General features: G+C 43.7%; 1 protein-coding gene across 4 annotated transcripts in view; it reads right to left on the bottom strand.

The window, feature by feature from the left end:
* ip6k1 (inositol hexakisphosphate kinase 1) overlaps positions 1-25,891 on the bottom strand; it is a 131,900-nt gene that overhangs the window by 78,856 nt on the left and 27,153 nt on the right. For 2 of the 4 annotated variants that reach the window (XM_068051360.1, XM_068051362.1), the window contains exons 2-3: positions 24,933-25,317; positions 3,312-3,690 (exon numbers count right to left, since the gene is read on the bottom strand). In XM_068051360.1, coding sequence (XP_067907461.1) covers positions 3,312-3,534 — 223 coding nt within the window. In that variant the 5' untranslated portion in view covers positions 3,535-3,690; positions 24,933-25,317. The remainder of the gene's footprint in view (positions 1-3,311; positions 3,691-24,932; positions 25,318-25,891) is intronic. The other 2 variants (XM_068051359.1, XM_068051361.1) reach the window with 1 other exon arrangement.

Below are 25,891 nucleotides of genomic sequence, written 5' to 3'. Positions count from 1 at the left end.
AAAGAGTTCCCTGGATTACCTAATAAGATGTAGTACTAAACCATGCAAACCAAAAATAGGTTCTAACTTAATTCTGTGTTAAGGTAGTTAATCTCAACAAAGGTTGGCAATAAGGATGTTAGAATTGGGCTCAGAGTGTGGAAAATCAACAAGGGTTCCCATTCTTGATCACCATCCAGTGGCCCCATCTGGAAGTATATATCTGATAGTTATGCATGGATAGGAATAGGCTCAGCTGTGATGCCACGACACTCAACGATCCTGTCAACACTTGCTCAGATGTTAGCAAAGGACACTTAGGTTTAGCTGGACAAAAATCATGGTTCAACCAAGACTGGATATTAGATAAGCAGTCGGACAACACGGAGGCAGTGGTGAGGTCAAGAGAGGTGGTAGAGAGGTAGAACTGGGTGTTGCCCATGTGCTTGTGGAACTTGACCCCATGTCTAATTATGTTACCAAGGGGCAACATATAGATAAGAAAAAAAAGGAAGAGGAAGTCATAGATAAATCCTTGGAGGACTCCAGAGTATGGGACAGGAAGAGAAGCCATTGCTGAAGATTCTCTGGCTACGATCTGATAGGTAAGAATATAACAAAGTGAGGGCAGTTCCACTGAGCTGGACAATGGAGGAGAGGCATTGGAGAAAGATGGTGTAGTCAATTATGTTGCACTCAGACAATGCTATTTGTGAAACACAAACAAGAAAGTCAGGAGTGTGATGGAATACTCTCCACTTGCCTGGATGGGTGCAGCTCCAACAACACTCAAGAAGCTCGACACCATCCAGGACAAAGCAGCCCGCTTGATTGGCACCCCATCTACAAACATTCACTCCCTCCACCACCGACGCACAGTGGCAGCAGTGTGTACCATCTACAAGATGCACTGCAGCAATGCACCAAGGCTCCTCAGACAGCACCTTCCAAATCCGCGACCTCTACCAACTAGAAGGACAAGGGCAGCAGATGCATGGGAACACCACCACCTGCAAGTTCCCCTCCAACTCATACACCATCCTGACTTGGAACTATATCACCATTCCTTCACTGTCGCTGGGTCAAAATCCAGGAACTCCCTTCCTAACAGCACTGTGGGTGTACCTACCCCAAATGGACTGCAGCGGTTCAAGAAGGCAGCTCACCACCACCTTCTCAAGGGCAATTAGGGATGAGCAATAAATGCTGGCCTGGCCAGCGTCGCCCACATCCCATGAATGAATAATTTAAAAAAAATACTCAGCAGGTCTGGCAGCATCTGTGGAGAGAGCGCAGAGTTAACGTTTCAGGTCAGTGACCCTTCATCAGAACTTTTCAGAACAGTTCTGATGAAGGGTCACTGACCTGAAACGGTAACTCTGCTTCCCTCTCCACAAATGCTGCCAGACCTGCTGAGTATTTCCAGTATTTCTTGTTTGTGTTTCAGATTTCCAGCATCCGCAGTATTTTGCTTTTATTTTGATGTTACTTGTGATGTTGGTTATGGCAGTTTCAGTGCTGTGGCAGGGCAGAAATCTGATTGGAGATTCAGACGGGGATTACGGGAAAGGTGGGCACGTATTTGGGATAATGGCATGGAGTTTTCTCCGCATTTGTGCCTAGATACATCTGTAATCTGGGTGCAAGCCAATTAGGTGGTTTAAAATGTTAAAACTACAATATGCCCAAATCTCCTCGCTCTTTTGTCCATCCGTCAAACCCTTTGACCAAACAAATGTCCACCCACAAAACTGGCCACTCTCTCAACTCAAATTGGAGTACACCCAATTGTGCTTGAACTGTATGGGGCGGGTCTCTTAATACTTTAACCAGATTTTCAGATGCAGCAGGAAACACTCATTTCACTGGTCTTTCTATTGCAATTTTTTTAGCATTGTTTTTGATTACCCAGACTAGCTATCTGTTTCTTCTAATGCATTTTTATGGCAGTATAAGTTACATTAAAAATGGAAAACTTCCCCTGATTGCAGGCTCTTAAACATGCTGTTCCTGATATGTATAATGGTGGTTGAATGAGTTGAAACTTTAATTTTAAGACTCAAAGAAGAAATACTGGTATGAGGTCAGATGTTTCTTTGGGCTCCAAATCCTTACACTGACTTATGCCCAGTTAGGCACATTTTAAATTTGTGCATATTCTAATGAGGCCAGGGAGATGTTTTGGCAAAACAGGCTTATCTTCCAGGTCTCCATATTCAAGGACTTTGGAGGGTAAAGGGACTGGAGACAAGACAGTAGTTTGTAAAAACAGAGGGGTCGAGATTATGTTTTGAGAGAATGGGTGATGGTGATTTTGAAAAGGTGTAGTGGGGGAGGGGGGTAGGTAAATGTGGAGGGGGCAGTACTGAGGGAACACCCGTCTTTGAGAGAAATGTTCTTCCGATGGCTCAGTTGGTACTGTCCAGCTTTATGCCGAGTTTGCTGATCTCATCTGGGGGCTGTGGTGAGGCAGAACTGATCTCAGTGCTACTGAATTAGAGAGGGAAAAGAGAAATATTCATTAGCCAGTGTTTCTGTTCCTGTCTGCTGTGCAGCGACTTCCAACCCCCATACCTCTAGCTGGGCAGTGCGTATGTGTAAAAACCAGGTGAGGACAGAAAGGGATCCACAGGGCACGATGTCCAACCTGCTGACAGAACCACTTGCAGCCCATGTAGCCCAAACAACTCAATCTATTTTGTGCTTTTGTTTCATATTTATTGCTTGTCTGGTTTGAATTTGATCAATCTACAGGTTGCCTTATTGGTCAATAAATCCTAAATGAAAACACCAAGGTCTGCTGGTACCTGTAACCTGATGTGTATGCAATTTAAAGAAAAGGCCCAAAAACAAAAGCTCGGGCATCTGGCACAGATGGAATGGACTAATATTTTGAAAGTGGAAAATGGGGTAGAGCTGGAGCTCAGGGTTTGGTGAATGCAACATCTGTGCACTGATAAATCTGGAGCTTGAGTTGACAAACCTGAGGGACTATTTTTAAACAATGATTTTCATCCAGCTCACCAGCGTGAAGACCAATTTATCATCCTCTCTGTGGCCATGATTTAGTAATGTGGATTGCATACCATATTATTTAAAGCACAAACACTGCAGAGTGTCAGCAGATTCAGTAAAAAGTCAAATGCTATTGTCAAATTGTTTCCATTTCAACCAGGTAATAAATGCCTCCATTGTCTCAACCTTTCCAAACCAAGTAGACAGAATGTTTCCTTCACCATGCATTTAAATTTGCTCCACAAATAAAAGATATAAAAAAAGAATGCTCTAGAGAGATATTGCTAACTTTAGATGCAAGATTTGTAATGTCTCACCTTTGTACTCTGGAGTAAATTCTTTCATTTCTGGTGGCAGTGACTCATAGAACCTCTGCTCCCGACTGATGAGGGGTTTACAAACTGTGTGATCGTCATAGCGCATCATACTGGTGTGTCCGCCAACCTGGTGAATGAAAGGCTCCAAGAGCACTCCTTTGCTTCTCTCTGGAACTGTGTTGTTGCCATATTTCCCCACTTCCATGGTGTCCAAAAGGCACATTGCGTTACTGGGCCGCAGCTCAGAGGAGACATGGAGCACAGCGCATAGGCCTGGCTTCACTGGGTGTGTATATGGGCCAGAGGACAAACCCAGGACCAATAATTCTCGCTGAAGAGCAGCTCCAATCTCCGCAGCGGTCTTGTTCAATGCTCACTTCTAAAAGAGATAAGGAAAAAAAGGAGAAAAGATCAGCTCATCTGACACGCAGCAACCCACTGACTGGCACCTCATCATAAAAACAGTAATTTAAAGCACAGAGGACATTTGGCTCATTGTGTCCATGCCAGCTGACAAGTAGCCATCCAGCCCAATACCACTTTCCAGCTCTTGGTCTGTAGCCTCATAGGTTACGGCACTTCAAGTGCATATCGAAGTACTTTTTAAATGTCATGAGGGTTTCTGTCTTTAACACCCTTTCACACAGAGTTGCAAATCCCCACCAACCTTTGGGTGGAAAAATTTCCCCTCGAATCCCCTCTAAATCTCCTACCTCTTACTCAAAATCTATGCCCCCTAGTCCAAAAAGGGGGAAGAGGCCCTTCCTATCCACTCTATCTAGACCCCTCAATCTTATACACTTCAATCAGGTCTCCCCTTAGCCTCCTCTGCTCCAAAGAAAGCAACCCTATAGCCTATGCAATTTTTCCTCATAACTAAAGTTCTCCAGTCCAGGAAGCATCCTGATAAATCTCCTCTGTACCCTCTCTAGTGCAATCACATCTTTCCAATAGTGCGGTGACCAGGACTGCATATGGTACTCCAACTGTGGCCGATATAGTGTTTTATACAGTTCTAGCATAGCTTCCCCGCTCTTGCTTTCCTTTATTAGCCCAGGCAGAGAATATATCTCATATGCTTTATCTACCTGTCCAGCCACCTTCAGGGATCTGTGGACATGCACTCCAAGGTTCCCCCCATTCCTCTACATCTCTCAGTATCCTACCATTTATTGTGTATTCCCTTGTCTTGTTAGCCTTCCCCAAATGCATTACCTCACAATTCTCCAGACTGAACTCCATTTGCCACTGTTTTGCCCACCTGACTGGGTCCATTGTTAACTTCCTGCAGCCTACTGTTTGCTTCTTCATTATCAACCTCACGGCCAATTTTTGTATCGTCGGCAATCTTAATCATACCCCCCACATTCAAGGTCAAATCATTGATATATACCACAAAAAGTAAGGGACCTAGTACTGAGCCCTGCTGAACCCTCCACTCTCTCCGCCCACCCCGCCCCCCCACCCTCTCTGCCCCGTCCACACCCCCCACCCCTCTGCCCCGTCCGTCCCCCCCACCCCTCTGCCCCGTCCGCCCCCCCCACCTCTCTTTCTGTCCGACCGCACCCCCCCCCACCAACCTGTTCTTTTTTAAAGCCTGCTGGAAAACCCCGTATCTATCCGAAGTTCAGAAACCACCATTCCCGCTCCCAGCACCTGTCAGCTATGAAACTGACAACGCTGTTTTTTTTAAAAACCTGTCTGCAAGAAGAAGCCAGTGGAAGATTTCTCATCTTTAGTCACAGATCCATAGTGAGGTCGAGAAACTGCCCCGGTACAGGTTATATCCGCGGGCTGGATGGAAACCTTTGGCAGGCCACATCCTGGCCCATGGCCCGTATGTTGGACAGCCCTGTTCTAGACTCACCAGCAAGAAACATCCTATCCACGTCTATCCTGTCATGCCCTGTAAGAATTTTTAAGTTTCAATGAGATCATCTCCCATTCATTGAAACTCTAGAGAATAAAGGCCCAGTTTCCTCAATCTCTCCTCATAAGACAATCCCAGGGATTAGTCTGGTGAACATTCGCTGCACTCCCTCTACGGCAAGCATATCCTTCTTTAGATAAGGAGACTAAAACTATACAAATACCCCAGGTATGGTCTCACCAAGGATCTATACAATTGCAAGTTCCCACCTAGTTTTGTGTCATCAGCAAATTTGGAATTATTACATTTGGCCCCAAATCCAAATCATTTATATAAATTGTGAACAGCTGTGGCCCCAGCACTGCTCCTTGCAGTACCCCACTAGTAACAGCCTGCCATCCTGAGAATGACCCGTATATTCCTACTCTCTGCTTTCTGACATGAACACAAGATTCGCACGAACAAAGAAACCAAAACAAACCTGGCTAGTATTTGCAGACCAGTGCAAGTAGAGGCAACAGTAAGAACAATAACGGACAACAGATCAGTGCAATCACGTTCAACTTACAGTTGCAGAATACTTCCTGCATTGCAAACGCTTATTGAGAAGTCAGTCATCCAAATCAAACAGAAGTTCCTTTCAAAGCACATTTGTAACACCTATGTCAGAATAATCTGCTCCTCTGATGGTATGTGGAAAAGTGCCCTTTCAGCAGTAGCCACGTCTTTAACAGAAGCTGGAGTATCAAAGGCCCGTAAATGACAAGCGTGGAGCTGTGATTGGCAGAGCAAGCAATGACGAAAGATATTTATAAAAGTAGGACTGGAAATACAACAGGACTACAACTTACATGGGCGACACCTGTCTATTTTTAAAAATGACTCGCAAGTCTCCTGTGGAAAGTCAGATGATGCAGTTTTAAAACGATGGAGTGTTAACAACATTTAATATGGAACATATTCTGCTAAGGAGCAGCTGTAATAAATAGTCCATTTGTGAGCTATGGGAGTCAATATAATTCAGTTTGCGATGATACTAATCCAAGTCTTGAATGAGTCAGAACGTCCTCCAATTTAACAGGAGAATCAAAACCATTGTTCTCAGCATCTACAACTAATGAGCGTCTTGCCACCGATTCCATCCCCCTCCCTTCTAATTTCCACCCTTCTCTCATCTTTACATGGTCCATCTCCGACACTTCCCTTCCCTGACTTCTCTGTCTCCATCTCTGGGGATAGGCCGTCTACTAATATCCATGATAAGCCCACCGACTCTCTCAGCTACCTCAACTACACTTCTTCACACCCTGCCTCCTGTAAGGACTCCATTCCATTCTCCCAGTTTCTCCGTCGCATCTGCTCTGATGATGCTACCTTCCATGACAGTGCTTCTGATGTGTCTTCCTTTTTCCTCAGCCGAGAATTCCCCCCCACTGTGGTTGACAGGGCCCTCAACCGTCCGGCCCATTCCCCGCACCTCTACCCTCACCCCTTCCCCTCCCTCCCAGAACCGTGACAGGGTTCCCCTTGTCCTCCCTTTCCACCCCATCTGCCTCCATATCCAAAGGATCATCCTCCGCCATTTCCGCCACCTCCAGCATGATGCCACTACCAAACGCATCTTCCCCTCCCTTCCCGTCAGCATTCCGAAGGGATCGTTCCCTTCGTGACACCCTGGTCCACTCCATTACCCCCATCACCTCGTCCCCTTCTCATGGCACCTCCCCCTGCAATCACAGGTGTTGTAATACCTGCCCATTTACCTCCTCTCTCCTCACTATCCCAGGCCCCAAACACTCCTTTCAGATGAAGCAGCGATTTACTTGTACTTCTTTCAATATAGTATACTGTATTCGCTGCTCACAGTGTGGTCTCCTCTACATTGGGGAGACCAAACGCAGACTGGGTGACCGCTTTGCGGAACATCTCAGCTCAGTCCGCAAGCAGGACCCCAAGCTTCTGGTTTCTTGCCATTTCAACACTCCCCCCTGCTCTCATGCTCACATCTCTGTCCTGGGATTGCTACAGTGTTCCAGTGAACATCAACGCTAGCTCGAGGAACAGCATCTTATTTACCGATTAGGCACACTACAGCCTGCCGGATTGAACATGGAGTTCAATAATTTCAGAGCATGACGGGCCCCCCATTTTACTTTTATTTTTAGTTATTTTTTTCTTTTTTCTTTAAAAAAAAATTTTTTTTTTGTTTATTTTATTTTATCTTAGTTTGTTCAGTTTGCTTACCCACTGTTTTTTTTCATGTTTGTACTTGTGGCTGTTCAATTTTCAGTCCGTTAACACCCTCTCTGTACTAATGTTTTGTCTTTCAACACACCATTAACATATTGCTTGCCTTTGCTCCATGACCTTCTAGTCAGCTATTCTGTGACCTTGTCCTATCTATACCTTCTCCTTTGTTATCTCTTGCCCCATCCCCGCTTTACTTGCTTATAACCTTTTACATTTCTAATATTTGCCAGTTCTGAAGAAGGGTCACTGACCTGAAACATTAACTCTGCTTCTCTCTCCACTGATGCTGCCAGACCTGCTGAGTATTTCCAGCATTTTTTGTTTTTATTTCAGCTCGAACACTCTGCTTGGTGACCAACCATCGTCCATATTCCATAAACCTCAGCTAGTCCAAAACACTGCATGTATCCTGACTTGCAAAGTTTTTCTTTCACCTGTACATGAAGCAGCTTGGGACGTTGCTTTACATTAATAGTGCTTTTTAAAAAGGAAGCTATTGTTTGTGTTACCAGAAAGTCAATATCCTCAGCACATTCCATTACATGTGAAAGAATGGTTCCAGCTCACTAAACTGGTGAGAACTGCTGCTGCCATCTGTTGAGCATTACTTACAGACAGGATTTATCAATGATGTGGTGGAAATTCCCAACAACCTGCATTTAATGTGTTTGTATTGTAAAACTGCCCCCTTGTTAAAGCTGCTGGCGGCAGGGAGGGGTAAACAAATTCAGCAGAGGTGCCTGCTTCTGTATGCTGTTCAGCTGCAAAGATTGTCTGTGGAAATCAGGTGAAAACTGGGCCAGGCTCAGCTATGATGCCAACACTTACTAACCAGTTCGTGCTGGCAGAACAGTCACTTTGGCGGCAGTGTGGTGGAAAGCAACAGGTGTGCAGGGAAGAAAACTGGCAGGGAAGGCATCAAAAAGGACTGTCTCAAAGTAAAGGAACCTATGGTTAAATGAATTCTACCAAGGGGAAAGCAGATGCACTGCAGCAACTCATTAAGCCTCCTTCAACAGCACCTTCCAAACCTACAACCTCTTACTACCTACCACAAAGGCAGCAGAGGCATGGGAACACAAGTTTCCCTCCAAGTCACACACCATCCTCACATGCAACTAGATCGCCGTTCCTTCACTGGGTCAATATCCTGAAACTCCCAACAGCACTGTGGGTGTACCTACATATGGACTGCAGCAGTTCAAGGTGGAGGCTCACCACCACCTCCTCAAGGAGGATTAGGGTCGGACAACAAATGCTGGCCTTGCCAGCGACACTCACATCCCATGAACAAATTAAAAAAAACTGGAGGGTAAAACACTCAACTGTTAAGTTCCCTTTAGTTGGGACTTGAATTATTTGAAAATTCTGTCTATATGAATATTTCAACACTGCAATAGCTCTGTTGAGCAAGCAGAGTGGCAAATGTTCCCAGCCTGATGTCTCTGTTGCCTTTCCCAAGTGCTGCCACAACTGAGCTCAATTAACTCCTGAATTCAAACTAGAGATTCTGAAAGTGCGACATGAGGTTAGTCCATCACACGCAGTGGCTTGTCCCTGTATTTGTCTCAAGTCAAAATTTGATTCTATTCCACCAGCATGGTACAGATTTAACTTCAGAACCTTTATAAACCACGTAATTTATCAGAATAGTGTAACATTGTCTGTAAATAATTACCAAGCCTATCCAGAATTTTTAAGGGAAGTTCTCAGAAAATGAGAATTTAATCACCTTTTAGACCCCCGAAATAAAATCCACTGATTGAAAATTACAAAAAAGAACAGTGTTTTCATTAGGATTTCTGTAACTTCAATTGGTGGTATGGTCTGGAGGATGGTGTCAGATGTATACATGCAATTGGTGTGTGTTGTGCTGTTCACCATGCTACTCCTGAGAAGTTCCCAGTACCTTCTGCCCACTTACAGATTTCAAACTCTCACTTGCCAGCTGTCTAATGACCAGCTAGTGACAAATCTCCTGGGGTCTTTTGGGAGATGGTTCCAAGATGACATGCTTCACAATGGAATTTCAGAACCAAGTCAACCCTTCATGGCAGACTTGATAATCCTATACTCGAACTAGACAGCTCTGCGCTACAGGGCTAAGCCCGGCTCACTAATGGAAAGATCAGGATTAATCACTGGAGATGGGATGATTCCTACCCAGCTCCAAACCCTGGAATCCGATACTCCAGCGTTAAGTGGCCCCAGCTGGTCAAGTAGTAAGAAGTTTACTAGTATTCTGGACTGATCAGCTATGTTAAACTCTACCAGTACAACCGTGAACAGAGCCTTCGCTCTGTCAGCCTGCACTCAAGCTTCCTGGATTTGTGTAAATGCCTATGGAGAAGAGACGATGCACTCCTCACTGGGAAAACAGAAACTCAACCAGTAAATGCAGGTTTCTCAGCAGCTTGAAAGGAGACTCAAATATGCTAATATGCTTCCATCTGTCAAGACACCTGACCAACCAAATAAAAAGGATCTTGCTAAGTGCAATCTTCTCATCATTAAAATGTACTGGTTTAAGCCTGATTTCCTTTACATTGAGCTGGTACCAGCATGCTAAATGCATCCAGATGCAACAGTAAAAAGTCATACTGACTTGAGCTTTAAAATGCAAAAACTGCTCCTTTACACATCAATGTGAACATTTTCTGCTTGAATCTGCTGTACAACTGCGACAAGGCACCAACAGGACAGGAATTGAGTTCTGCTGGGGCCTTACTGTGCATATACTGGCTGCTGCATTTCTTTAATCTTGGGTTCTAGGAAGGTACAAATAATCACGATAATAAAACACCAATCATTGTAGCAGGTACCTCAAAGTCCTTACCCATGTACAAGGTCTTTAAAGTGGATTTTGGAAGTGGTAGTTATATAACAGATTGCCTCTCCTCCTTCAGAAACCCGTCACTCCAATTTCCTAATATCTATTACAGTGAATAGTACAGGAAGCCATCTGACCCATCGAGTCTGTGCCAGCTCCTTCAAAGAGCAATCCAGTTACACCCACTCCCCAACTCTTTCCCCACATCCCTGCAATTTTTTTCTCCAAGTATTTATCCAATTCTCTTTTGAAGGGTATCATCCCATCAGGCAGCAGATTTCAAATCCTAACCAGTGTGTATTAAAGTTCTCCATGTCACCTCTGTTTCCACCACCCCCCCCCCCCAACCCCCTCCCACCCAATCACCTTAAATCTGCATTCTCAGGTTATTGACCCTTCAGCCTCTGTAAATATTTTCTCTTTACTGACTCTACCTAAACCCTTAATCATTTTAAAGACCTTTATCAAATCTCCTCTTAGCCTTCTCTGCTGTAAAGAGAATAACCACAGCTTCTCCAATCTATCCACATTACTGTAACCCATCATCCCTGGAATCTTTCTAATAAATCTCTTCTGTATCCTCTCGAAAGCCTTCATGCCCTTCCTAAAGTGTGCTGACCAGAATTGTACACAACACTCCAGCTGAGGCTGAACTTGTGTTTTATATAGGTTTACGGTACAGTGGCGCAGTGGTTAGCACCTCAGCCTCACAGCTCCAGCGACCCAGGTTCAATTCTGGGTACTGCCTGTGTGGAGTTTGCAAGTTCTCCCTGTGTCTGCGTGGGTTTCCTCCGGGTGCTCCGGTTTCCTCCCACATGCCAAAGACTTGCAGGTTGATAGGTTAATTGGCCATTATAAATTGCCCCTAGTATAGGTAGGTGGTAGGGAAATATAGGGACAGGTGGGGATGTGGTAAGAATATGGAATTAGTGTAGGATTAGAATAAAATGGGTGGTTGATGGTTGGCACAGACTCGGTGGGCCGAAGGGCCTGTTTCAGTGCTGTATCTCTCTCTAAAAAAAAATAAAGCCCAGGATCCCATACGCCTTATTAACTGCTTTGATAACCTGACTTGCTACCTTCAAAGAATTATGTAAACATCTCCAGGTCTCTGTCCTTGCACCCTCCTTTAGCTTGTAGTGTCTCTCATTCTTCTTACCAAAATGTATTACCTCGCACTTTCCTGCATTGAATTTTATCCACATGTGCACCCACTCCACCAGCATATCTATGTCCTCCTGAAGTCTGTTACTATCCCCTTACTGTTTTGCCTTCATCATCCACTTTAGGAAGTGTTCTCATTTCTCCCCATGTTGATCCCACTTTCTATAATCTTTCACTTCTCTTCAGTCATTTTTCAATTTCATTTCAAATTACTTTTCTCCTTTTATTGTATTAAATGCAGTGCACAATTGCTTCAGTGTGTTAAAGCTAGGTCTGAAATTTCCTTCAATGACTTCGTGTACCTGTTCAGGACACACCAGCATATCTGCACAACATACTTCCTGACATTGCAAACGAGGCCACATCCAACCACAGCCTTGACTGCCTTAATGGTGCTGATGAGCCTGATGCATGCTGTTCTGTATTCTTGCACATCCTTTACACACAGGCACAGAGAAAGCTCTTAGATCTTCTCGAAAGGCTAGGTTAGCTGAATTAGGAGATCTTGGGTCAGCACCAGTCAGGCTCCATAAGAGATGAGAACATTAATGCCATAGGTATGCTGGATTTTCCATTCAAAGAATGCAAAACATGACAGGCTTATAATTGCAGCAGCTCAATCACTTTCAGTATACAAAAACAGCCAGCCTGATCCTTTAAGCCATGGCGAAACAGGAAACTGAAGAAATTAAACTCAAAAGGCAAGTTGCAACATTGGCAACTCCATATTCAATTCTACTACTGCAAAAATAAACTGAACTACATATACTAAGGGAACTTCACGCACACTGCACGTAGAATAGGCAGAGTACAATCGTAGTCTTGGATTACTCAGTGAATGAGCAGCACTTTATACTGACACACTTCCCCACAAAAGTCCAGTATGGAACTGAACCACATGGCAGAAATGTCCCAAGTACTAACAGTACTTTGCTGAGTTGGCTTATTGCAGGGAGGATGGTTGCAAGAGCACTATAACAGGTTTCACTCACTGCCCTGGGCTAGGAAGCAGAAAAGGAAAAAAAAAACAGCTAAGCTTCATGGCTTGCTGACTAGCTAAACTACAATACCTAATTCAACTGAAAAACTGTCAGCATTCACTTGGGTCAGCACCAGTCAGGCTCCATAAGAAATGAGAAATTTAAAGGTAGGGGGTGGGGGGTTACTGTTCTATGCTTTGTCTTTGTCAATAGAATGAATAAAAGGAGTTTGCACACAGCAGGTTCTAATATCTTATATGATGTGTTCGAAATGGTCAACAGATGGCTCTGAAGGCCTCCCTATTGATTTACAGGGAGGGTCAGGCTCAGAGGGTCAAATCTACTTATGAAGCTGCACCTGATACTCAAATAGGGAACTGCCAGCAGATGGATCTGGCTCCTTAAAACATCCACTCAAATCAACAATTCAATAGCATCATATAATACCTGTGGGGCTCCTCAGCTGCAGTGCTCGGTATATACAAGATTATTTGCAACATCTCACTCAAGTGGTTGGATCAGTATTTTTTCTCAATACTCCATGCAACACATTCACAGGGATTCAAGTTTGTACCTCAACCAGTTCAATTCCTGCAGAAATTTGCTGCAACTGTAGAAACCATAAATAGCTGGCCAAATATTAGGGCTAGACAGTGTCAATAGCAATGGACTAGTAATCCAGAGGCCCAGGCTACTGTCCTGAGAACAGGGGTTCAAATCCCACCATGGCAGCTGGTAGAATTTGAATTCAATTAATAAATGAAATTAATTAATAAAAGTCTGTAATTCAAAGCTAGTCTCAGTAATGATGCCATGAAACTATTGATTGTCGTAAATACCCATCTGGCTCACTAAGGTCCTTTAACGAAGGAAGTCTGCCATTCTTACCTGGTCTGGCCTACATATGACTCCAGACTCTCAGCAAGGGCAATTAGAGATGGGCAACAAATACTTGTCTGCCAGCAACACACACACCCCATGAAAAAATAAAAAAATTCCATCTCATGTCAGATTTCGCATGGATCATTAAGATTCATGCAGTGCTGAGAGTATAGCAGGCTTGGCACTCTTGATTATTTCAGGGGTAATGCTGTCCTTCCCAGGGGCTTTTCTGCTGGCTAGAGAATCAATGGCATCACTGAGTTCCGATTTTGTTGGCTGTACGTCCAGCTCACCCATGACTGGTAGAGGCTGGGCTGCATTGAGGGCAGTCTCAGTGACAACATTCTCCCTGGAGTACAGTTCTAGGTAGTGCTCAACCCAGCGGTCCATTTGCTTGCGTTGGTCAGTGATTATGTCCCGATTTAAATTTGAGGGGGGCGATCTTCTTGAAGGTTGGCCCAAAAGCTCTCTTAATGCCATCATACATTCCTCTGATGTTTCCGGTGTCAGAGGCCAGCTGAATATGACTGCATAGGTGTTGCCAGTAGTCATTTGCGCAGCGCCTGGCTGCTTTAAGTGCTACGGATGTTAACTCGCTTTGCCTGTGCTGGGACGAGGGAGCAGTACCTCAGGACATGCGCGATGCCATTATCATCACCCTCTATAAAAACAAAGGTGACCGCGGTGACTGTAACAACTACCGTGGAATCTCCCTGCTCAGCATAGTGGGGAAAGTCTTTGCTCGAGTCGCTTTAAACAGGCTCCAGAAGCTGGCCGAGCGCGTCTACCCTGAGGCACAGTGTGGCTTTCGTGCAGAGAGATCGACCATTGTCATGCTGTTCTCCCTTCGTCAGATACAGGAGAAATGCCGCGAACAACAGATGCCCCTCTACATTGCTTTCATTGATCTCACCAAAGCCTTTGACCTCGTCAGCAGACGTGGTCTCTTCAGACTACTAGCAAAGATCGGATGTCCACCAAAGCTACTAAGTATCATCACCTCATTCCATGACAATATGAAAGGCACAATTCAACATAGCGGTACCTCATCAGACCCCTTTCCTATCCTGAGTGGCGTGAAACAGGGCTGTGTTCTCGCACCCACACTTCTTGGGATTTTCTTCTCCCTGCTGCTCTCACATGCGTTCAAGTCTTCAGAAGAAGGAATTTTCCTCCACACAAGATCAGGGGGCAGGCTGTTCAACCTTGCCCATCTAAGAGCGAAGTCCAAAGTACGGAAAGTCCTCATCAGGGAAGTCCTCTTTGCTGACGATGCTGCTTTAACATCTCACACTGAAGAGTGTCTGCAGAGTCTCATCAACAGGTTTGCGGCTGCCTGCAACGAATTTGGCCTAACCAACAGCCTCAAGAAAACGAACATCATGGGACAGGACGTCAGAAATGCTCCATCCATCAATATCGGCGACCACGCTCTGGAAGTGGTTCAAGAGTTCACCTACCTAGGCTCAACTATCACCAGTAACCTGTCTCTCGATGCAGAAATCAACAAGCACATGGGAAAGGCTTCCACTGCTATGACCAGACTGGCCAAGAGAGTGTGGGAAAATGGCGCACTGACACGGAACACAAAAGTCCGAGTGTATCAAGCCTGTGTCCTCAGTACCTTGCTCTATGGCAGCGAGGCCTGGACAACGTATGTCAGCCAAGGACGACGTCTCAATTCATTCCATCTTCGCTGCCTCCGGAGAATACTTGGCATCAGGTGGCAGGACCGTATCTCCAACACAGAAGTCCTCGAGGCGGCCAACATCCCCAGCTTATACACACTACTGAGTCAGCGGCGCTTGAGATGGCTTGACCATGCGAGCCGCATAGAAGATGGCAGGATCCCCAAAGACACATTGTACAGTGAGCTCGCCACTGGTATCAGACCCACCGGCCGTCCATGTCTCCGCTTTAAAGACGTCTGCAAACGTGACATGAAGTCCTGTGACATTGATCACAAGTCGTGGGAGTCAGTTGCCAGCGATCGCCAGAGCTGGCGGGCAGCCATAAAGGCGGGGCTAAAGTGTGGCGAGTCGAAGAGACTTAGCAGTTGGCAGGAAAAAAGACAGAAGCGCAAGGGGAGAGCCAACTGTGTAACAGCCCCGACAACCAATTTTATCTGCAGCACCTGTGGAAGAGCCTGTCACTCTATAATTGGCCTTTATAGCCACTCCAGGCACTGCTTCACAAACCACTGACCACCTCCAGGCGCTTACCCATTGTCTCTCGAGATAAGGAGGCCGAAGAAGATGATTAAGATTCAACAGAGAAAGGAGCAAAGCCAGGAATGAGGAGGGTCCGTTACACCAATAACGAAATAAGATGGATAGAATGAACAGCTGTTAGAAATGCATAGGACTGCCAGCACCTGAAAAGAAAAGCCAAGATAACTCAGGTGTAAACTCTTTTTTCATTCAATCATGGGATGTGGGCATTTCTGGCAAGGTCAGCACTTTTTGCCCACCTCTAATTTCCCTCAAGAAGGTAGTGGCGAGCAGTTCTTTAACTGCTGAGTCCATGTGGTGCAGATAAACCCAGCGTGCTGTTAGGGAGGGAGTTCCAGGATTTTAATCCATTGGCAATGAAGGAATGGCAATATAGTTCCAAGGCAGGATGGTGTGCAGCTTGGAGGAGAACTTTCAGCATGGAACTTTACTTGTCTACTGTCTCTTCAGATTGCTAATTATTCATAATATTCAGACAGTTGTCCCTTCACTGTCCTGAAGTCAACAGTTCTTGCTGGATCGTTGATGATAGGTCAATTGGAAATGTAAAAACTGAGAGTGATAGATTTTTGTTAGGATAGGATATTAAGGGTTATTGTACTAAGGTGGGTAGATGGAGTTAAAATACAGATTATCCATGATCTGACTGAATGGCGGAATAGGTTCATAGGGCTGAATGGCCTTCAACTGCTCCTTATGAAGCTTGATACCTTTAGGGACCCATGGAGCTATTTTCGTGTATGATCCGAGGCAGTGAACATTTGAAGGGCATCACAGCCAACGGAGTCTGGTCCTATCCTCACCCTGTGTCTGCATTCACCTACTTTCTAGGAATCTGAAGCAGGGACCCTGGCTGACTTCCCTCTCGCTAGCTCAGTGGTGCTCAAACTAACTGTACACCATCTAAACACAACACCAATCTACGACATTATATCCAGCATTATGACGGTTCATCGGCTGGGACTCAAGCTGAACATTCCTTGCTTTCATTTAAGTGTTTGCGTACTAGTTGTAAAGTAATCGAAATATCTTTAAGGGTTTCTATCTTTCAGTCGTTTGGTTGTACAGAACTTGAGTATTGCTGTCTGGTTTAAATTTCAAACAAATCTTAGCAGTTAACTGTCAGTCACCGTTAACTGGTGCATTCTCCATGGCTAATGCCTCTACCAGAGTTCACTTGCCAACCAATCAGCACTCTCTTCTCGTACAGTATAAATTTGTTGTTTTCACTTACATTGGTATTCTTGCAGATTGTCCTGATGAGTGCAAGACGAAAAGCCTCGACAGTGTCTCATTTTCAGCAATACTCAGGTTTCTATCTTATTACAACATCTGATAAAAGTATAGTTTTTAATTGCGCTAACTCCTTTAGGTAAAGATGACAAGTCCAGAAACTGTCTGTCACTGAGATTTCAGCAAAGCTGTGGTGCGTGTGTGAAAGTTTTGTACTATGACCATTTGAACTGTGACAACATGGAACGTACAATTAAAGATTTTCTCCTTCCAAACTTTGGTTGCTGCAGAGCTTATTTTCAGCTGTATAACACTAGGATAAAGTACTAGTGGAAAGAGGCCCAACACTGATGCTGGGAACAGCTTGAGGGCGTCAATCAGAAAGAACATCACTTTTCCTGTGCATCAGCACCAGTATGTTCAATAAGCTTGGTCATATCAATGAGCCATGTGCAGCAGATTCACCAAGATCCTAACCCTTTCAAACTGGAATGAACCTAACTCCCACATCTGGGACGCATATCTACCTCCCAATCCAGCATGTCATTGGTTGTGTAATATTCTAGTTATCAAATTCACAGTCTCTCATGATTACTCAAAAGTAATTCCAATTCTCAATTTTTAATTTTTTTAATGAATCTCACTGTTTAATCCAAGCATCATAGAAAGCGATATTTGTTAGGATTCCTATGTACTTCAGAAAGGCATTATTTGTAATGCCCTGGTCCATTAATTCCAGGAACTGTAGAGCGGCTGCAAGGAACTCACATTGTTGCCGAAGACTTGGCTTCTGGAACAATGCAGTGTTTATCTCTTTAAAAGCTAAAGGTGAAACAGCTGAGACAGATCAGAATGGCAAGAATTATCAAAATCAGACCAGATCATCAAAAATCAAATTAAAATCTGAATCAAGTACATAAATCATTTGTGGTTTCATTCGCACAGTTCCGGTCTGCCCAGCAGTTAAAAGTCACGCATTGTCACCAGTTTCCTGCTCCACTTTATCATAAACTATGTTTTGCAATATGGTATTTGAGAACAGTACTACTCAGAGTGTGAGCACTATATTGTGAATTATGAATAACCAAGAATGCATCGACTATCAGGTCAGAGGTATCGAATTTGCCACACCTTGACAGGTACACAACAGGTATCAATGTTGTGAACTTGATCATATTTGTTGAACATTCACGTTGACTGGCTGACAATTCAATGTTCAAAAAAACACCCCGCAACGTATAAGAAGCCCACTGCCCATTGTCTATACGTACCCAGCCTTTGTTTCCACAATCAGAAGCTGAACACTTCTCAGCTTGCCATTTTGCAGTTCCAAAGGAAACACCCTAATTTCCAACACCTTCTAAGCATTCAGGTATATCAGATCCTGAACTAGCATCAGCTGTAGGATTTAAATAAATCATAATGGTGGATGGACAAAATTCTTGTACTATGTCCATGAAAACTGCGAAAAGCACCCTAGAGTTCAATTACAGAGCAAAACACTGTGGATGCTGGATATCTGAAATAAAAACAGAAAATGCTGGAAATAGTCAGCAGGACTGGCAGCATCTGTGGAGAGAGAAACAGAGTTAGCGTTTCAGGTTTGTGACTTTCATCAATTATAGACTGTGCAGTTCTACATTTGGATTGCATCTGGAGAGAGCACTGAGCTGTCCAACACTAGGGAAAAGTGCTGATGTTACAGGGCTGTCAATGGCAGTAGGAGCAATGTTAGGTAATGAGTAGCAGAGATGTAGATCAGGGCGAGTTGAAAGACAAATGCTTCACGATTCGGAGAGTTTAACCAACATATAGATTGGAGAGAGAGAGCAGTACAAGTAGGAAAGGGAACAGACTTACTGAATGCGATTAGAGAATTTCTTAACGCAACCAGTCTTAAGCCCAGCAAGGAAGCAGCAATACTCAATTTTAACATGAGTCAGAAACATAGAATTATAGAACGATAGACAGAAGGAGGCCATTCGGCCCATGATTCCTCTGCATAGAAAGGGAGCATTGTGGAATTAGTGACCACAATGTAACAAACCTCACAATCAGACTTGAAGGGGCAATGGGGAGGAATTTACAGACCAAAGGTTTGGAGTAACTCAAGCCTAACCAATGAAGAAAGAATTGACTGGAATAGGGAGCAACTGTTAGTTGGTAATTTACAGATGAATAGTGAATCTACACAAGAAAGTAATTAGATTGCAAACTAAATTATCCCTACAAAGCAAAAGCCACATTTCAGAGGGTGATGCAACAAGAGTTTTTATGTCCAGTATTAAACAAGAGGAGTTTTATGTAGGGATGAAGAATAGTGGCGAGAGAGACAGGGAAGATTAGAAATAGCAACAGAAGGAGGAAACTAAGAAAATAATGAGTCCAGAGATAATGAATAAAATCCTGATAAAAGAGGATGTGGGCCCATTCAAAGCAGGCTGAGGTACATCGATAGTAAAGTTCAAGAACTCTATTTTGCTTTTAGTTCTGAGTTGATGAGTAAAGGAAAGGATCTTAGAGGCATGAATGCAACAGACTGGCACAAGATTGTAGGCAACCTACCTTGTGGCATGGATAGGAAACTGGATGAGAAATACGAGGTTGGGCTGGGATAAAAGGTCAATTCTCCAACTGGCGAGCAATAAAAGGATCAGTGAGCCCTGCTTTTCACTCTTGGATTTGGGAATACGGAGCAGTATATACATGTTTACAGGTCATACTATGGTAGAAGGTAGAGTGACATGAAACTGTCAAAGGACAGAATGATGGCAGATACATTCTAGGTAACAAAGTGTTTGTTGTTAAACTTTTGGATGTAAGAATGGTAAATAAGAGGACAATCTAAGTAGGAAAGCATGCTTTTTGGGTTGGGGAGTGCGGGGAGGATGGTGTAGATAAGGAACAAAGGAATTTTGGGTTCCAGGCACTTGACTCATTAAAAGCCCACTCTCGCTCACGTGTGCAAAAACAGATAGGGACCTGAACTTCATCGCTGCTCTTTATATTCTGCAGCTTGTGACGTGCTAATGCAATTATACAGACTAATAATCAACCATCATTTGGAATATTGTGTTCATCAATGAGTGGCCCACAGTAGGAAGGTTTTGCCAAGCTCAGACAAAATCTAGCAACAGCTCATCAGGGTGATTGATACCTGGGAGGAAGGGACTGAGGTTTGATGAAAAACTGGGTAAATTTGGATTGTATCCAGAGATGAGCAAATTAAGGAATTATGCAATTTATGTGTTTCAAATAATAATGGAAATGCACAAAAGCTTAATTTCCATTTTTACAGAGGCATCATTGACGTTGAAAAGAGTGGGAAAGACGACATGGCAAATCAAGAGAATCAATTAGATAACACCATTCTTAGGTTTGGGAAGGGAAGGTTTAGGTAGGGTGAGGAGTTCCAGAGGGAAAGATTACTTTTAAAGCCAAATGTGGTGATATATAATTCATCCAAATACTTAATTCCATTATACATTAGACAGGAAGTTGTTCCCAGATACAGATGATCTTTCAACAAAGATCATCCATAAAACTGGATAAGTGCATTTAAGCATTAAATTACCTAAATGCTATCCAGAAGTGGCGAGGGTTAATCTTACAATTACACTGCAGTTGCCATCAGCATCAGGCATTTGTTAACATATAGGTATCAGCTGTGGCTCAATTCTTAGTACTCTCACCCAAGTCAGAAGGCGTGGGTTTAAGCCTCACTTGAGCACATAACCTAGGCTGACATTTCAGTGCAACACTAAGGCAGTGTTGCAGTTAGAGGTGCCGTCTTTCGGATGAGATGTTAATCCAAAGCTCCTACACCATCTCAGGGGGATGTAAAAGATCACATGGCACTATTTGAAGAGTAGAAAGTTCTTCAGGTGTTCTGGCCAACACTGCATTTCCCTATATTCCAACAGTAACCACATTTCAAAAAGGTATTTCATTTACTGTTAAGTGCTCTGGGACAACCTAATGTTGTAAAAGCCATTATATAAATGCACAAAGTTACTACTTCTATCGGTCATTTCTTTAGAAAGCACCAAGTCTGGGGGGCCTGCAGCTGCAGTACTGACCTTAAAACAATCTACCTCGACTTGTAGCATTGTACACAGAACAGCTGATACCAAAGAAAATGCCAACATTGTCCAGCAGATTTGTTAGCATTTTAAATAGAAAATCAAAATTGTAACTACATCTGGAAGATCACCTATAATAAACTGTATAGCCCAGGAAATCAGTAAACTGCCAAGATTTCAAACCTGGAAAAACCTGCATCAAGCCACCAAAGGATGCGGAGTACACTCTTGTTTCCAACCTAAAGCTCCATATCAGCATCAGCTGCATTTCTAAGGGCACTGTCTGTTTACAAGCGAAAAGTATCTGCTGCTGTATATACTGAAAACCCTTCAGGAGGACACCTGATTGAACAGTGCTATCAATCTCTACTGAAGCTCTTTTAGTCCAACAAAACTACAACCAATTACACGCAACAAATGCTTTGGAAGTCGCTCCAAGTTTTGTCAGTGTAATACGCTTTTATGAGTAGTTTCCTTTGTCACAGGATCAATACGGCCACACTTAGTCTACTTACTTATAGCTTATAGACACAGGAACTGCAGGCAGATCCGAGCCAAGCAGCCAACCACAGAGTGCTTCCCACACACTTGCTCTCAAGCATCTGTGAAAGCGACTACAATTGTACACACTGTACCAGCAGGAACTCCTAACAATGACCTGCATGCCAGTCATTAGTACATTGCAAAGCACCACCCTCTCTGCTTACACACATCTAACACTTGAAGTAAACAAGTAAATTAGATCAGAGAAAGGCAGCCTATTGAATCAGCACTGTGGTTTGAAAGACCACAAAGGTGACCCAGCTAAGAGGCTTTATTGCTATGACAAACCAGTTGCTGGGGATTAAGTGCTTTGCTGAAAAGCTCTTCACACTTTTAAGTCTTTTCTACAACTGCTGACCTTCCCCCTTCCAACCCTCCCCTCCTCCTTTCTGATGAAAGTTCAGTTGCTGTTTCACTAGTACTCAATCCCTAATTGGTGGAGGTTAAACACAATTAAGGCAAAATACTGCGGATGCTGGAAATCTAAACTAAAAACAAGAAATACTGGAACCACTCAGCAGGTCCGGCAGCATCTGTGAAAAGAGAAGCAGAGTTAACGTTTCGGGTCAGTGACCCTTCTTCGGAACTGACAAATATTAGAAAAGTCACAGGTTATAAGCAAGTGAGGTGGGGGTGAGGCAAGAGATAACAAAGGGGGTGGTGTAGATTGGACCAGGCCACATAGCTGACCAAAAGGTCATGGAGCAAAGGCAAACAATATGTTAATGGTGTGTTGAAAGACAAAGCATTAGTACAGATTAGGTGTTAACGGACTGAATATTGAACAGCAGCAAGCGCAAACCTGAAAAAAAACACTGGGTAAGCAAACTGAACAAACTAAGATGAAATGAAATAAATGCAAAAAAAGATTGTAAAAAATAAAAAATAACTAAAAATGAAAGTAAAATGGGAGGCTGTCATGCTCTGAAATTATTGAACTCAATGTTCAGTCCAGCAGGCTGTAGTGTGCCTAATCGGTAGATGAGATGCTGTTCCTCGAGCTTGCGTTGATGTTCACTGGAACACTGCAGCAATCCCAGGACAGAGATGTGAGCATGAGAGCAGGGGGGAGTGTTGAAATGGCAAGCAACCGGAAGCTCAGGGTCAGAGTAAGGCAGTCCTTTGACTCAATTAATCACAACCTTGTGGAATACCAATCAATCCTACTATCTCCCACCACAGTTCCAGCACAACTATAACCGACAGCCTCTGAGTTCAAGATCAACAACATACATTAAAAAGAACTTTCATTTATATAGCGCCTTTCACAACCTCAGAACATTCCAAAGCAGTTTTACTTTTTGAAGTGTAGTCATTGTTGTAAAGTAGGAAATGCAGCAGCCAATTTGTGTCCAGGAAAATCCCATGGGCCAGGACACTGGGAATAACTTTTTTGCTCTACTTTAAAATAGCGCCATATGATCTTTTGCATCCACCTGAAGGGGTCAACAGGGATTCGGTTTCACATCTCTTCTGAATGACGACACCTCCAATAATGCAGCACTCCCTCAGTGCTGTGCTTAATTGTCAACCAAGATTTTGTGCTCAAGTCTCTGGAGTGAAACTTGAACCGATGACCTTTAACTCAGAGATGAGAGCTCTACCACCGTGTGCCACAGTGGACACCTAAAAAAAAAGGACTAGGACCTCATCGAAATTGATACAGTGCAACCAGTTGCTACTAACAAAATACAGTTACAGAACCAAAGCACACTGCCCATTTGCTTTATTTCCCTGCAACAGACAGCGACTGCAGGCTTCCCTAATCTGTGGCCAGGGCAGAAGAAAAAAAGGAATTTTGCATGACCCAAGCATGACAGTATAGTGGTTATAGCCAGGGACTAGGAAGACTGTTCAGATCCCAATGTGGCAAATTGTTCAAATGCTTTCAGTAAATCTGGTAATTTATGAACTAGCACCAGAAAGCTTTAAGAATGTCATAAAAACCCAACTAGTTCACTAATGCCCTTGAAGGGAATTCACTACCCCGAACATGGGCTGGCCTAGGTGTCTCTGAACAGTTGATTCTTAATGCCAAAATGGCAATGCGATGGGTAATAATTGCAGCTTTGCCAGAGCTGAAAAACAAATATATAGAAAGAAAATCAAAACTACCTTCACCCAAATTATAAATGGGAGAAATCTGGGAACAGGCAAATCAGCTGGCTCATGGCATCACAATGGTACAGGGTGTGGGTGAAGCCTAATTATAGTATGTCTATAATAAATGGTCATCTGATGAGGCCATTACAAAGGCATCAAAGCATCTCACCAATTTTAACAAGAATCTAAGGAATGCTTCAGGATCTGCTTACAAAATCTCAACTATATTAATATACAACCTGTTACTTCCCCAGGCTCTGCACTTTGATGTGACGGGGAGACAAGTCTGCTCCGAAGCCCCCAAGAGCTATGCTGGCGGGAGTATAACACGCAGTAGAGCCTCTCAAGACAAGTAGGTTGAAAGGCAGCAGCCAGACTAAAGTGGGTCAGGCTAACGTGTCCAGGTAAAAATGACTTTCGTGATGGAAAGAACCAGAGACATGAGTCAGTTACACACCAGCAAGCAAAAGTATCCACTTCGGAGAACTGCGATCTGCTAGATGCAAGGCAACCACAATAAAGCCCAAGCTTGAATATCGCACACATAAAACTCTGTAAAACAGACTATTCATTACACACATTACTCTTTGGTATAAATTTAAAATTCTTTGTCACTGACTTCCCAACCAGAGGCAACAGTCTTTATTCAACTGAATCAAAACCTTTCATAGGTGTGCTATACTGAGGATGAAACTGATCTCTCCTCCCTCTAATCCAGCAGCATGACAGAGAACTGGACAAACTTGCTGCCTAGTGAGGCGAAGCAAGATTTAAATTCAATTAAAAACTACAATTTGAATTTAGATTGTGCCTTCAACACAGTAAAACACCCCAAGGCACTTCACAGGACCATAAACAGACAAAAACTGACAACTAACCAAAGGAGACATTAGGACAATAAAAACAGAAAGTGCTCGAAATACACAGCAGGTCTGGCAACATCTTTGAAGACAGAAACAAAAGACAATGACTTTGGCTTTTTCTAACGTCCAAAATGGAGAAAATTTTGGCTCTTCCTGGACTGAATGTTGGAAAACAGCGCGACAACACAGAGGTAGTGGAGGTGGCGTGAGGTGGAACTGGGTGTTGTCAGAGAACAACATACCACACATTTTCAGATGTCGTCGTCAAGGCTCAGGTGTAGATGAGGAGGAGGAGGAGGGTTGAGGTTAGATCCTTGGGGGACTCGAGAGTTTATGGTGTGGAGGTGGATAGAGAAGTCATTGCAGATGTTCCTTAGCTACAAGTGAATAGGTTATAGTGAAACCAGGAGAGGGGAGTCCCACCTGGCTAGTCAACAGGAGGGGCATTGGAGGTGGATGGTGCAGACAATTATGCACATCACGTTGCTATGGAGCAATCACTGAAGTGACCGGGTAATGGTTTTATACAGTTGGTATTGTACTTCAATTGGATGTTTTAGGCCACCTCTATCTGTAAGGAAATGACTTACTGTCCAACTTCTTTCATCAAGAACAGCAGACACTGGAAACACTCAGCAAGTCATGCAGCATCCGTAGAATGGACATGAGTTGATATTTCAGGCATGGGCCCTTTGAGACGCTGGTTAAACGTGCTGCGCTTCCTGATTTTCTTTCAGATTTTCAGCAAGCGACAGTTTTTTTTGCCTCGTTGATACATTTTTCACATTCATCTTCATGGGGTTTCTAGTAATCCATATGGCTTTCAATACAAAGGCCATTCCATGAAATCTCAAACACTTCAACAAGTTTTTTTTTAAATTACTTTTTTGTTTAAAAACACTTCCCTGTCCTTGGTTGGCAAGTCGACTGTCCAGTGTGGAATAGGGCCACAGTGACCAGAGCAGTAGTAGCGTCCTGGTAAGGGAAAAAGTGTAAACATAAAGTCAACTAATCCTCTTCCTATCCAGTGACCCCTACTGGAAGTAGACATTGTGCAAGGACATGCTGTGACACTCTCCTTATAATCAAATAACTTGACACGAGAGTCTACAGCAAAGCAACCAGGCATTCAGCCCAACTGGTCAATACTGACGTTTATGCTCCATATAAGCCTGCTTTCACTCTAATTCATCTAACACTATCAGCATATCCTTTTTTCCTCCCTGATGTACTTACCTAGCTTATTCAGGCATAAAGAAAGGCCAATGGGCCGATGCACTGGAAAGCAATGGGCATAGAGGAACTTTTATTAATCAGGGATAGTCAGCATGGTTTTGTTAAGGGAAGGTCATATCTTACTAACTTGATTGAGGTTTTTGAGGAAGTAACGAGGATTGATGAGGGTAGTGCGGTGGATGTGGTCTACATGGATTTTAGTAAGGCATTGGACAAGGTCCCACATGGCAGACTGGTCAGTAAAATGAAAGCCCATGGGATACAGAGAAATGCGGCAGGTTGGATCCAAGGTTGGCTTAGTGACAGGAAACAA

The sequence above is a fragment of the Heterodontus francisci genome, chromosome 19, assembly GCF_036365525.1.
Source record: "Heterodontus francisci isolate sHetFra1 chromosome 19, sHetFra1.hap1, whole genome shotgun sequence".
Lineage (NCBI taxonomy): Eukaryota > Metazoa > Chordata > Chondrichthyes > Heterodontiformes > Heterodontidae > Heterodontus > Heterodontus francisci.
The sequence above is the reverse complement of the archived record's forward strand: the minus strand, read 5'-3'. Positions and strand labels throughout refer to the sequence as shown.